At 42.9% G+C, this 14410-nt stretch overlaps 1 protein-coding gene across 1 annotated transcript; it reads left to right on the plus strand.

Annotated features, from left to right (window-relative positions):
* The first annotated feature begins 1949 nt into the window (after window positions 1–1949).
* Window positions 1950–11875, plus strand: LOC123036145 (aurora kinase C-like). Its single transcript, XM_044455161.1, has 7 exons — window positions 1950–2091; window positions 3255–3312; window positions 5474–5665; window positions 7587–7725; window positions 9254–9402; window positions 10665–10839; window positions 11573–11875. The coding sequence occupies exons 1-7, from the start codon at window positions 1950–1952 to the stop codon at window positions 11738–11740; spliced, it is 1023 nt and encodes a 340-aa protein (XP_044311096.1). The 3' UTR covers window positions 11741–11875.
* The last annotated feature ends 2535 nt before the right edge of the window (window positions 11876–14410 follow it).

Raw genomic sequence — 14410 nt, forward strand, 5'->3', positions numbered from 1 at the left:
TGAAATTGGCTTTGAACTGAAGGCTTGATCTAATGTTCTTGCAGTCGCCCTGCTTTCTTCTGGACTTTTGCAGGTTGGATTTGTTCACTATGCTGAATCACATTTTTAAAGGACTGCTTTGTTTTTAAAAACACAGGTGTTTCTAAAGGAGGAATTTAATAATTAGCTAGTAAATTAGATCTATAGCTGCTTTGTTTAAACCAAGTTACAAAACTGTGAGTTCCAATGGGAGTTTGATAAAGAGTCTTTGGCTCAGAGATGTTGGTGGGATTACTGGTATTATGTTATGGTTTTGAATGGGCTGGGCTTAGACATCTTTTCTCGTCTTAAAGCAGTTTCTGTCAAAAAAAAAAAAAAGGGATATACAAGCTTGTGGGTTAACAGCCAGATTTAGTTTCAGCTGATCCAAATGGGTAGTAGAATGTATTTTATGCATAGACTGCTAAGGGAGCAATGGAGGACACTTACAGCTTCAAAAGCTTGCATCAGATGCACAATCCATTTGCCACTGGAACATAATAACATGAGCTATGTAGTCAAGCCCAGCATTCTGTTCTCACAGTGGCCAAGGAGGTGCACCTTGGTGGCCCACAAGTGGGACATAAATCCAACGCATGCCCTGTCCCCCATCAACTGGTATATACTGGCATTCTGCCCTTGATACTGGAGGAAGCACATAGCCAGCAAGGCTAGTAGCCATGGATAGAATCCCCCTCCTCCCTGAATCTGCCAATCCCCTTTTAAAGCCATCCAAATGGATGGCCGTTGCTACTTTTTGTGGCAGTACATTCCATGGTTTGACTATGCAGTGGGTTTAATTAAGTGGTACCTAGCCTCTTCCAAAAATGGCGCTCAAGGCAAGATAACAGAACCAATTAAAATCCTTTAAAACAATAAAGCAATACATTCCATCCAATAAAAATACAAATGCAGAAAATATATAAAAACAGCATCCATCCCAAAAAAGAGCCAAAGGTTTTGTTGAACAAAATGGCTTTTGCCTGCCAGCAGAAGGACCATGGCGGGGAGTGAGCCTGGTCGTCTTTGGGCACAGCCTTCAGAAAGACCCTTTCTTGGGTTGCCGCCACATGTGCCTCGGAGGGTGGCAGTTGTCTGGAAAAAGAGCCTCTCCAAAAGATCTTAATAGCCAGACAGACTTGTGTCTGTCCTGACCTAGGGTGCTAGTCTTTCCCTGCCCCTCTCTTTCTCCTCCTTGCATGTTTTTAAGCTACTCTATATGTCTCCTCTTCCTGAACTTTTTGCCAAGCCAAAGAGCCCCAAGTGTTGTAGCGTCTCATAGAGGTGTTGCTATTATTATTATTATTATTATTATTATTATTATTACATTTTTATACTGCCCATAGCCAAAGCTCTCTAGGCAGTTGACAGCAATAATCATAGAATCATACACTCAAGTCACCCATCCCCCTTCTGCCCAGGCCTGACCCTGCTTAGCTTCCAAGATTAGGCAGGATGTCCCTGATCGCTTTAATTTCCCTGTTTGGTGCACTCTTTGCAGTGGTGCGATATTATTTTAGAAGTGGGGCAACCAGAACTGAATACGGTGTTGCTAATGCAGTTCCATCATAAAGCTGAATAAAGGTCTCCTGGAAGTCCCATTGAAAGCAACAGAATCTAAGTTAGTTGCGGCTCATTTGTTTTGTGGGTTTTATGACTAACCGCATATTGCTAACATCTGGAACTGGTTGAAGAATACACTAAACTGCTCTATTTGGGACCAATGGCCTCAACCCTGTGCCAGGAACTGCCAAGGGCTTGCAATCTTTCTTACATTTATTTTACAAAATTGATTAAAGCCCACTATTGTACCGTCCAAGCAATCATTCTGGGCATTCTGTTTGTTCTGTTCCCCAGTGTTGCTGCAAAAACTCTTGCTGGAGTACGATACATCTGTGCTTGTTCTGCTGGCCAGTTCTTCCAAGCCCAAGATGCCGGGCTCCACTGGGCAGAAGACAGTTCTGCGGAAGCAGGTCAGCAGCTCCTCTGTTTGGGGCTACACATCTCAGGAAGGATCGTCTCTGAAACACAAGAACCTCCTAAACAAAGACAAAGGAGGAATGGAGTCAAAAGGTATGATACTCAGGGTCTTTATATCATAGTTTGCTCTGCTTTCTATGGAATTTGACATCCAACTGCATTCAGATATCCTTCTGAATTCTTCTCATTCCAACATGTTTCCCTATCTACTTTCCCAATTTGTAGCATTTCCCAATTCGGTGTCCTCCAGATGCTTTAGACTACAACTCTCATTATCCCCCAACCAACATGGCCACTGAGAGTTGTAGTCCAGCATACCTGGAAATCTCTGCTAAACAGCTCTAATAAACAGCTTCCCTTATTTTTGAACAAGAAAAGGCAAGGATTACTATCCCGCTGTATCAGGGAGGCAGGCTCTTTGCTGGAGAACATGGGAATTTTCATGTGCTGCTTGGCCACTGTGTGAAGAGATTGCTGGACTAGGTGGAGTCTTGGTCTGAGCCAGCATTGCATTTCTGTCCTTATGAGATGGGAAACCTCTGGCCCTGATGAGCTTATCACAACCTGCAAGGCTGCCTGATGCAGCTCTCCAGGTCTTCCACAATCTCTGCCTCTCTTCCTAACACAGAAACACCCTCACTCCAGATTTAGTGTTTGGTCAGAGATTAGAGCTTTTCTCTGTGTAGTGAAAAAGGGAAGCGCTCTTATTGTTATGCAGCAGGGAAAAGCTCTTATCTCCATTCAGCTGCTAATTAAAGATAAAGGCATGTCGGAGCAGAGCAGGCTGGAGCCAGGGATCAGACTAGATGGCCCAGGAGGTCCCTTCTGACTTGCTCTGTTTCTGTGTTTCTTGTTGGGGAAGAGGGGTCAGGGCCTGGAGAGGAAGCTGCTGAGTGATTCAGACCTGCTTACCTCTGAGTGTTGTCTTACAGAGGCTTGCCCAGCTTACTTGTGAGTGGAGATAAGATAAGGAGGCTCGCCCTGCTTACTTCTGAGTAGACATACAAAAGCCTTCCTTGCCTGCTTGCTTCTGAGTGGGCTTAAAATCAGAAAAAAAAATTACACTTTGGCCCCACTCACAGGTGTATTACACCCCCAGTAATTTCTCAAATTAGAATTTAGTGCATAGGTTGAGAAAGGTTATGTGAAAAGTAATTTACTAGCAGTATAACTACTGTCTATTACTGCTGAGAACATTGCACTTAAATGATAGCCAACAACATATTGTTTCTAAGTCAATGCAACTGGTTTTGCAGGAGAGGAAAGAGGATCGAAAGCAAATACCAAGCAGGACTCTGAGTCGCTGTTTCCCAGGTAACTATTCAAGCATTTTAAAAGGGGCCGCTGAAGTTTGCATGGCACAGTCTCTGCATTTAAGAAGGCTTTTCCTGCCAGCCGAGACAGCATATCTGTGTCCATGTCTCACGCTGACAGAATGCAAGCGTACTGCTCTGTTTCCTCACAGTTCTCCCTTCCCCTCCCTTTCCCCATGGCATATGTGAATTGTAATGCTCCCGGGCAATCATATAAAGCTGTCTTGTTATTCCTGACATATCTTCCTTATTATGTTCTACTGGGGTCTTTTCTACTTGGATCAGCATGCACCTGATGAAGCAGTTCACAAAAGCTTGTCATGATTAATGTGCTAATCTTCAAGGGTGACGAGACTCTTGTTGTTTGCACTGCAACATGGCTGAGCCCTTCGGATCTGGACTAGCCATTCCTCTTTCTTGGGCAGAGGGATGACCCAGACCTTTTAACTAGAGACAGAAGAGACTTCACCTCTGTCTCAGCATACAAATTGTGTGGTCTGTCAGACCTGACTTCCTCAAAGCACCAGCCACCAAATACGTGTTAATGACAAATGTTTTTATTTCAGCAGAATGACAGTTCAAGTCCACAGATCAAAGACCTTAGTGAGTCCAGCTTCAAACAGGATAGCCCAAGCAGAAGCCAGAAACAGAGTCTTAAGAGTCCAGCAGGATATTCCGAGGCAGGATGCAAAGAAAACAGATTCCTTTTATGCGGGCACTGTATCTGAGTTTAAGCATAACTCAAACCAAAAAGTCTGGGGCCAGTGATACCATACCTCAGCCCCAGCTTGTATTTGGGGTAGGGTGACTCGAATTCCTCACTTGTCAATCTGGTCCAGGGAATTGCGGCCTATTCCAAAGACTGCCGCTGCATTGCAGTCTCTGCCTCCCCTTCACTGAGCCCCTTTGTGAAACCAGGCGGAGGCAAATTCCCAGCATCCTGGCTTTTCCCACTTTGATTAGACCCCAGGTGAGATCCTTCTGCCCCTGAATCAGAGTCTTCCTCTGAGAACACAGCACCAGGGGAAGGCAAGATCTCCTTAAAACTGTAAACCTAAATTTACTGAACAAAGATACACCTTCCTGGAAAAGAGCCTAGATGAAAATATGTAAGTGCATTCAAGTCTCCCCATCCTTGCCTGGGATCAGATGAGTACAGGAGAAAACACATACCGAGGCTTTATTGTGATGGGGTGGCATAGAAATGTTTTAAATAAATAAATAATACACTCCCCAGCCCAACTCTTGGGCAAATGGCTGTCAGAGTTCCATGTAGACATCAAAAAGCATGGGGGACAAGAAGGGACTCTGTGAATATAACCCAGAGGCAAGTGAGTGGAGCAACAGCCCCAGCAACAACATCTGGAAGCTGCCACTCAAGTAGACTGCTCCCTAGTCCCATCTCTAGGAGGCAGTCCAGAAGTATATCATGTTTCTTGGGATCAAAAACCACCCAGAGAATTCAGAAGACTCAGTAAGGTTGAGCATCAGGAGGAGTGTGACCTTATTCAAGTGTTCATCAAACTAGCTCCCTCCAGTTATGTTGGCCTGCCTGGCAACATTCCCAGCCAGCACTGCCATTGATGGGCGTTTCTTCGTTTAGGCACTTACTCATTTGCTGTCTATAACTGCCAAAAGGCCTTCCTAGATGGCTTACAAGTTGCAATCCAGCACATCTGGAGCGGGCCAGACGGGAGGTAACCTGGGTTGCTGTCCAACACATTTGGGGAAGCCTGCACCAAGTCTATTGCTATCCCTAATCAGGTCCCTCTCAGTCCAGTTTTCAGCATCAAAAACCTGGTGATACACTACCCCCACCACCAAGAAATATTTGGTTAATGGACTGTAATTATTTAAATCAGGTGTCCAGAGATCCAAAGGAAAACCACTGCCTCTTTTAATACCCAACTCAGTTCCAGCTTGGCCTTCTTAAAATCGGCCTTACTGGGCCAGGATGGTAGACAACACAGAGAATTAAGCCGGTGAGCAGTAGCCAATTTCTCAAGCACTCCTAAAGCCATCCAGGTACCCATCTGCAATGCTACAGAATGCCACTACTGCAACTGAGCTTGGAATGACTAAATACAGTCATGCTGGCAAAGGGGGGAAAAGTATGTATTGTACCAGTATTTAATTTCTTAATGGTCACCTTTGATCTATAGGAAAATGTGGGGCACTTCAGACTTTGAATTTGGCAAGCCGCTTGGCAAGGGGAGATTTGGAGCAGTGTATTTGGCCCGGGAGAAAAAGACTCACTTCATCTTGGCTTTAAAAGTCATATTTAAGTCGGCCTTGGAGAAAGCCCAGCTAGAACACCAGCTCCGAAGAGAAATAGAGATACTAAGTCACCTCAGGTAAAGCAACTGAATGGCTCAGGTAGGGTATCTAGACCAGACTTACCCAATTTGGTGTCCTCCTGGGATTAAAGTTCCTAGAATCTCCCAGCTAGTATAGTCCAACTTCCAAACTGGAAAAGTCTGGTCAGAAGACCACTTTGGCATGGTACTGTTCTGCTTGTTCTTCTTTTGTGAGTGCTTCCCTTGGACGAATTTCTTTTACAAAGAGGTCCAAGAGGCTGATGCCTTTTTGTAATATCCAGGTTGAGCATAGTGGAGGCACAAGTGTTGTTGTTATGTGCCGTCAAGTCAACTCCAACGTAGGGCCACAATATGAATGAAAGCCCTCCAAAATGTCCTAGTTCTAATAGCCCTGCTCTTTTAAATTCAAGGTTTTGACTTCTTTGATGGCGCCAATCCATCTCCTATTTGATCATCCTTTTCTTCTTCTGCCTTTGACTCTACTCCTGTGCTAGGAGGGAAAGAAGCAGGAATTATCACTGACACTCTTTTGGCTGCTCTGGCCAACGGAGTTCCCATGAAAATGCTTCCCTGGAGCAGCATGGGCTATCCATGTGCCTTTATCAAGTAGAAGTAACTCATTCTGACAACACTTATCTACGGAAATCTGTCAGGGAACCTGTAACAATGCAAAATGGACTGGAATGTGGTAGGGTACAATTTCATACTTTTGACAGACTCTGATTTTCTTGAAATATATTCTTACCGCTGGTGAACTTTCACCTTTTGGTGCTCCCTCACAGGAAAGATTAAAATCTTTTGGAAGAGGCAATTGTGTTAATTTCTTACAGGATGTACATAAAACTGTTGAACAATGCAATCCAGTGCAAGCTTAGACAGAAGAAAGCCTTACCATTCCCAGCAAGCCTCTGCCAACATCGCTGGCTGGAGGAATGCTGGAAGTTGTGGGTCTTTTTCCTATTTAAACTGGGATTGGATTACACCCTAAACCCAGTTTCTCCATCAGAATGTGCCTCCCACCTCTGCCTTGTTCTGATGTCCATTCATGAAACAGCACAGGGAACATGTCTTTCTTAAGAACAAGGCAGCTCCTATAAGCAGCCATTTTGTGCAAGCACCCACAACACCCACAATTGCAAATATGCCCAGTGATTCAGGAAGGCTGGGGACACAGCAATCCTTCAAAAGCTCCTATGAAAAGAATTCTTGACTTGAATGGGTTGGATCTTAACAAACTAGCTGTTTGAGTCCTCTGTCCACTGGACAAGCATTCAATTAAGAAAAATAACCACACGTGTGTCAGAAATAACTTTAGTAAATAGCTACCTGAAAAGTGCTGCAAGTTTAGAACTTCTACTTCATTGATGTTTAGACAGAAAATGATGAACTTTGTATTTAAGTGACTCAGCATTTCAATGTGTGGTGCTTGTTTAAGGAAAGCTGGCAGGGGATCTTTGGACACACCCTTCCAAAGATCCCCTGCCCTCCTGCAAAGAACCAGGAAAGAAGACAGGGATCCCATTAATTTGAGATTGTTTTAAGTTTACATCCAGTTGCTGTTCTGCTTTTCGGCTTGGTTCTGTTTTCATTGTAAATATTTGCATTGGTTTTTTAACTATGTTGTAACCCACCTTGGAGGTTTTGTAGCCAAAAGAAGAGATAAAAAATCTTCTAAAAGTTTTTTTTTTTTCAAATTATAGCTGTTGATCCTTGGCTGCAATTCTATGTACATTTTTCTAGCTGCAAGCCCACCATAAAAGGGGCTGCTTCCAAATAAAGGATTGGCAGCATGTAACTCAAATCACAATGCTATTTTCTACTTGGATGGGACAAAAGTGCTTACTGTGTTTGCATGTAAACATTATTTTGGCCTTCTATCTTTGGCTCCCTGTCATAATTTATCCCTTACATGGGGTACAGCATCATTTCTCCCTCTTTCCTGTTTTGATCTCGCTAGACATCCAAATATCCTAAGGATGTATAACTACTTTCATGATCAATCCAGAATTTTTCTGATGTTGGAATATGCTCCAAAGGGGGAGTTGTACAAGGAGCTACAAAAGCAAAAACGCTTTGATGACATTAGAACAGCAACAGTAAGTGCAGTGCACAATCCAATGTGATCACTCTGTGACTGGAGTGGTTGGGGACTGACTAAGGGCCAGCCAGAGGTGTGTTTCAAGAGAGGGTTTTATGGCTGACAAATGGACTGGCCAATTAATGCTATGCAGAGATAGGTTTTCTCAACCAGGAGCAAAAAGTTCCCTGAGTTTGGGAAGAAGGGAAGGCTATATACGTATCACAGGCAGTGAGGAGTTTACTTCCATTGTTGTCTTACCACTAAATTTATGCAGAGATGTATGCAATCCCAGCTACCATTCAAGATTAATCATCAAGCATCTACCAAAAAAATAAAAAATGTCTTATTTTAGGTCTTTTTGGACTGCAGCCTGAATTTCAATAAATTTAGGCAACATAAAAAAAATAAAAAATGGAGAGCCAGTGTGGTGTAGTGTTTACGAGCATGGGACTGGGACTCAGGCGATCTGGGTTGTAGTCCCCGCTCGGCCATGGAGCCAGCTGGGTGACTTTGGGCCAGTCACAGACTCTCAGCCCAACCTACCTCACAGGGTTGTTGTTCTGGGGATAAGATGGAGGAGGAGAATGATGTAAGCTGCCTTGAGCCCTTTGTAGGAAAAAGGCAGGATATAAATCGGAAAATAAATAAAATGTCCCATGACACCATTTTTGTTGTTCATGATAATTTAAATAACCCAAGTACCCATATCCAAAAAGCACACAAATGTAAGATGGAGTGTTTGTTTTGAATACTTATTGGCTCCCAATTTTCATGTGACTAAAATGTTTTGAATGTTCAAGCATTAAATATCTTTATTTTTAATTAGAAACAAAACTATGGTTTGGAACCAGGGCCGTCTTAACACATGGGCCTGATGGGCACTTTCCCGTGGGCCCCATACTAATCTGTGTATGTTAACCCTTCATTTTTACATTTTTATTCCTGTGAGTAGTTGTCGTAGAGCCCCCAGTACACTGCTTTGCCCGGGGCCCATAATGCTGTAAAGACGGCCCTGTTTTGAACCACAAAAGCAGAACACTGATACAAACTGGCCAGAATGGGGAACACACACACACACCATTTCTGAATGCTAGCATTGTTCTTCTTTGGGGTATTTTTTCTACCTCATACAAAAAAAGTCTCTGGTGAAACAAATATTCCCTATACAAGGTGGAATTTCATGGATTTCAGGTTTCACCTTCCAAGGGTTTGGTGAGGGAGAAGCTTGTTCCTGACATTCAAAATAAAGATGGCCTGCAATAACCTTAAAAGGGCATGGGGCATGTTGTGTCGCAAATTACATTGTGTGAGCCTCCAAAAGCACCCAATATCCTAGGATATTTTATGTCCCTACCATGCTTTTGTTTATAGAAAGAAAACAACAAAAGGCAGGTGACTTAAATCTGAGGACGTTGTTTACTACCGTAACAGGACTAGAGTGTAGGTCTACCTATGTGTAAAATGTAAATTACCCAACAAAATATGAACCGAGAATCATGATGAATATTTAACATTTGTTATTTCTGGCACAATATATACTACAGTATATGGAAGAAATAGCGGATGCTCTGATGTACTGTCATGCTCAGAAAGTGATCCACAGAGATATTAAGCCCGAAAACCTCCTATTGGGATTAAGAGGAGAGCTGAAGTTGGCAGACTTTGGCTGGTCAGTGCATGCTCCATCACTAAGGTAAACCTTTCTTCTTTTTAAACAATACCTCTTCTTAAACAATTGGTGTTTCAGGTAAAGACTGATCCTTGAGGTAAACTCAAATGGCTTCCTGCAAAATGCAGTGTCATCTTAGGAGTTCTTTGTCTGCCAGGCCTAGGACTGGAGTGGCATTCCAGATTCACAGGCACTGAGAGAGCTGGGGGTGCTTCCGGTCAGAGGTTCCTGGCTTTAGCAATCAGAAGGACTGTGCACTAGTTCCACACACATACTTGGATCAGCATTTGAGGCTCTGCTCTTCCATTTCCCCATCCCAGTTTGAGATGCAGGACAAAGGATGGGCTCCTCAGAGGCAGCAGTACACAGCTGCTGAATGCTGCCCTGGAAAGGGAAACCCACCTAGCTCCCTCACACCTTGCCTTTCAGAGGAGAGTTAAAAAACGGATTATTTCAGAGTACCTTCAAAGAGAAAAGGCTGTTTCACTCCTGCTTTTCTGTTCTGAAATTGTTTTGCTTGAAGGTATCTTGCTGCTTTGGTATGCTGTATTAAAGGTATGCTGCATTAACACTGTTTAGATTTTACCTACCACACGTTTTCCAGTGGAAAGGTGGGATAAAGATGGGTTTGATAAGTATCACCTAGTCTCACCAGTAGCATTTCCTCAGAATCTCTTAAGCCAGTATCATCCCAGTCCTACTACTCGAGATATTTTAAACAGAGATGTCAAGAACTGAACTGTGCTAGCAAAGCAAGGTTTTTGGCTGATGAGTAACGGTTTCTTTCCTAGGCAGCTTAATAAGCAGCTGCCTAGATTTTTCCCAACTTTCTTTGGACTTTTCATTCTACTTGACTCTCACCATATGTTGAGTACAAAAGTCAGGATATATTAATCAGAAGGAATGAATTCAGGTTTTGCTATAGAACTGGAGTGGTCTACCTGGCACACAATTTATTAGACTCCAGAAAATCACCAAAGCCCATGGAGTTTTGCAATAAGCAAAACCAGGCCCAGGCCCCAAAGAATGCACAACTGAAATATTGACAGTAGCACAGGGAAAAGAAGATGAGTGTGTATAAATGCAATTCATTTGTATTTGGGATGTATCCCAGTTGGATAGGAGGACCATGCCAGGAAAAGTAATTCACTTGTTAAGAATAGGGTTAGTAAAAGAGGTCTTTTTGAAGCCTGCTATGAAGCATTTTTAAGAGAATAACTTGTGTTGCCACAAATGTAATTACTTGGATTCCAACAATGTATGTTTATTTTTTCATTTTTTTAAAGGCGGACAACACTATGTGGCACCACAGACTACCTTGCTCCAGAAATGATAGAGGGGAGTCCCCACAATGAAAATGTGGATGTGTGGTGTGTTGGTGTCCTTTGTTACGAGTGTCTGGCAGGATATGCACCATTTGAAGCACCAACTCGAATAGAGACATTCAAACGAATAAAAGAGGTAAGTTTAAAAATCTTAGAGCTTATAACCAATGACTTCAAACTCACAGCCAATGCTTACTTGTCCAGCTGACTTGCATGGGCCCACTGACCTGGTTTTCACATAATGGCCATTGTTTACAAATTGCCTCAATCTGCATGCTCATCACTCCCAATTAAGCTGCAACTGCAAGTTGCTACAACTCATAAATTGCTCTCATGATGTCCAAGCCTGGACACTCTTAGGCTGTTTATGCATTAAACAGGTAAAGCAACAAGAAACCATGGGTTAACTCTGGATTGTTTTACCCCTATACAACTCAGTGTCTGGGTTCAGACATCACAATAACAACCTATAAATTCCATAACTGTTAATTTCTTACTTGAAACCAGAAGAAAAAAAAAAACCCAAGGAAGCACACTAAATTTCACCTGCTTGTCTCTGACAAGCCACAAAGTGTCATGACATGCAAACTGGGCTGCTGATTTAAGAGGGTAGGTACTGCTTGATCAGCAGTGTGCTACGGGTGCAATTTCCTTGTCCAGGGAGAAAATACGCTCTACAGCAGATGGACATGGCTGATGTGTTATGGAGAGGACATGAGCTAGTGTGTAAGTCATGCAGATAGGAAAGCTGGAGCTGATGAATCAGATAAAGTGGAATTAGACTTTGTTTCTCAAAAATAAATATATCCCAGAAGTCAGAAGAAATATTGTTAGACATTAACATTTAAAAAAACATCCTTATTTCCCAGGTTGACTTTGAATTTCCTCCTTGGGTGTCAGATGGAGCCAGGGATCTAATCTCCAAAATACTTAACCGAACACCTTCTGTGCGGCTTCCCCTGAAAGAAATAATAGTACATCCATGGGTTAAGACCAAGTCAAGGAGAATTTTGCCTCCTGTCTACAATCAAGAATAGTAACTGCTTGCACTGCACCTTGAAGGCTGTTCTTTGTAAATATGTATTGTATTTAAGGTTGTTACTCCTATATACCATTACCTCTCCACACTGATAGAAATATGCCTTGTGTATCTACCACATTCGTAATGGCTGGAGAAGCAGTCATGTAAAGGGGAAAGGGGTGAAGCCTGAATTTTGTACTGTTTTAAATATTATCAGAAATAAACACATGGAATAATTCTGAAAATAGTAGCTGCTTCGAAAGATGGTTCAGGCAAACACTCTGATGAAGGCAGAACGTGCTCATGATTGCCATGTTGAAGTATGAGCATCACAGCTCATACTTTTTGCTATTAGATGGAGCAACTAAAAGGTAGCAAGCAACCTTTCCAGTTCCCTAGGTCTAAGACATTTCTTCAGGCTGATCTTTTCTTGCCTTTTCTTAAGAAAGTGAGGACAGTACATAATAGAAAAAACTCAGCCTCTGCAATTTGAGGTGATTTAAGATAGTTGCAACAGTGATAGGTACCGAAATGACCCGGCGCTCAGACCCACAAAAAAACAAACAAACACATATTTGCATATGCTAATATACAAGCTATCTAATATCTATGTATATGGGTGTTTAAAGGACTCCTAAAGGCATCCCTATTTGTAAAAAGTCTTGTATGCACAGGAGATAGAAAAGTATATGATTTCAGGGGGAAAAAGTCAGAAAGATTCAAAGGGCAGACAGCGGGAGGTGAAGCTCAGATGCAGCTGACATCACCAGGGCTGCTGTACCTTTATTTCAGCGCTTGCCCATGGACACCACGCAGTAGGACAGATGGACTCTCAGAGTTCTCCAGCCCTAATGGCCTGCTCCCTAACACTGCCTCTGGATGGTGTATACAAGGTATTCGCCAGATTTAACTAGGTTAGAGTATGCTGGTGCGCATCAGATTTAGGTGGTATGTATGATGGACGAATGAAACAGAATATGGAAAAAAAGAAGCTGACAATAAACTGAATGATCTTAAGTGCAGGAAGCAAAGAGTAAGAATCAAAAAAAGACAATGCAAAAGAAGAAGGAAGTGAGGAACAAAACAAACACAGGCACTAAATTCTTAACTGCAGTGTAGAACTAGTGGTGAGAATGGATCTAGTCACAAAGAACTGCTGTTTCCACCCTCCATGCCTTCAGCAGCAGCAGGTGGTCTGTAGCAGGAGGAACCAGCAGCCAGAGCTTACGCAGACACAATTGAAGGGTGCCTGGCAGCTGTTTCCTCACCCTCCGAGAGCCTCAGCAGGCTTTGAAATAAATAACCCAGAAGCAAGGACAGTAAAGACAAGCAATTGCAGTAATTTGGGGTACGTTTAGAAAAACAATGCACTGTAGAACACTGAGTCACCTAAGACACTTGTCATCCTTGTAAAATATAAGGCCCCTTAAGCTGTAATTGATACCATTTAGTGTTTTCAGGCCTGCACAAAGCATGCATGTAAATACCTCTCTTTCCATCTAAATATATTTCATTTTGGTTATGGTGCAAATTTACACCTCATAGTACCACAGTCATTTAAGAAAGTCCTTAGCTGTACCCAGTCATTTGTTAATCTGAAGATAGGCTCCTGTTTCTTCACTCTGCCTAAAAAAGGTGGTTTTGTGAAGAAAGCAAGGTGGGGGCCTTGAGTCTGCCACTATTCCACTCCCGGGTATGCAATGCAGAAGGTATGCCCAGGAACACATACAAAGGGGAGCCAGTAACACCCACATGTGAACGGAGCAGGACCTGGCAGCTAGAAAGATGCAGTGTAAATAGACATGCAGAACTACATATATCCCAGGTGTTTTGCAAAGTCTTCTCTTCTTCTCTCTTGTTATTCTTTGTTATTGTTTTAGTTGTTTAAAGCTTTATTCTGATTTTATATTTTTATTGTACTTTTACCATCTTGTTGCCCAAAGGGGTGCCATGTTCTGGTGTGTGTAGCCCAGTATCACAAACCAGGATTAAGGGTTTTTTTTAGTTTATTCTCAATAACAAACAGCTAAAAGTGGAGCTTCCTCTAGCCAGCAATGTCTAGCTTTTGGCAATGGTTGCATAATTTACTTGTAAAATTCTAAACCGATCGATTTGCTTTTCAATCTGTTTGTATCGACTGCTGTAAACTGCCCAGAGAGCTCTGACTGTGGGATGGTACAGAAATGAAATAGAGGCCAACAAGAGATGCTATATGAAAAGTGGAGGTGTATGGGTGAAGACATCCTTATCCTCAAGCCTTTCCACAGGGAAAGCTAAAGGGAAAGCCACGTCTGCTGGCTGGGGATGATGGGAATTGCAGTTCGACATCACTGGAGAGCCTGGAAAAGGCTTTTGAAGACCACACACGCACATATGCATGAGGTAATACAGCGTACATACGGCTCCTTTCCCTCCGCCCGCCTTTCTCCGGGTACCGCAATCACGTTCCTCAGCAAGTGTAGCGACGCCTGAGTAATGCTACGCATGCGCTGCTCCGACGGGTTTTGTTTTGTTTTGTTTTTTTTCCTCGTAACGGATTCGACCGGAGACGGTTAGGGAGTCGCGCGTGCGCATTGGTGTAGCTCACTGGTGACCCTCCCATTCACGTAGGGGAAGGGAAAGCTTCTGATGTCATCCGAGCCATGAATGGCGCGCCGCTCTGTCAGGGGTTTCCCGGGTGATTAGT

This window comes from Varanus komodoensis, unplaced genomic scaffold, assembly GCF_004798865.1.
Source record: "Varanus komodoensis strain SLA01 unplaced genomic scaffold, ASM479886v1 scaffold8, whole genome shotgun sequence".
Lineage (NCBI taxonomy): Eukaryota > Metazoa > Chordata > Lepidosauria > Squamata > Varanidae > Varanus > Varanus komodoensis.

Excerpts from the sequence above, each read along its gene's own strand:
- LOC123036145 (XM_044455161.1), top strand. The coding sequence starts at position 1,950 with ATGCCGGGCTCCACTGGGCAGAAGACAGTTCTGCGGAAGCAGGTCAGC. Across the intron at positions 2,092-3,254 it reads AGGAGGAATGGAGTCAAAAG|GAGAGGAAAGAGGATCGAAA; the intron begins GTATGATACTCA and ends CTGGTTTTGCAG. Across the intron at positions 7,726-9,253 it reads ATGACATTAGAACAGCAACA|TATATGGAAGAAATAGCGGA; the intron begins GTAAGTGCAGTG and ends TATATACTACAG.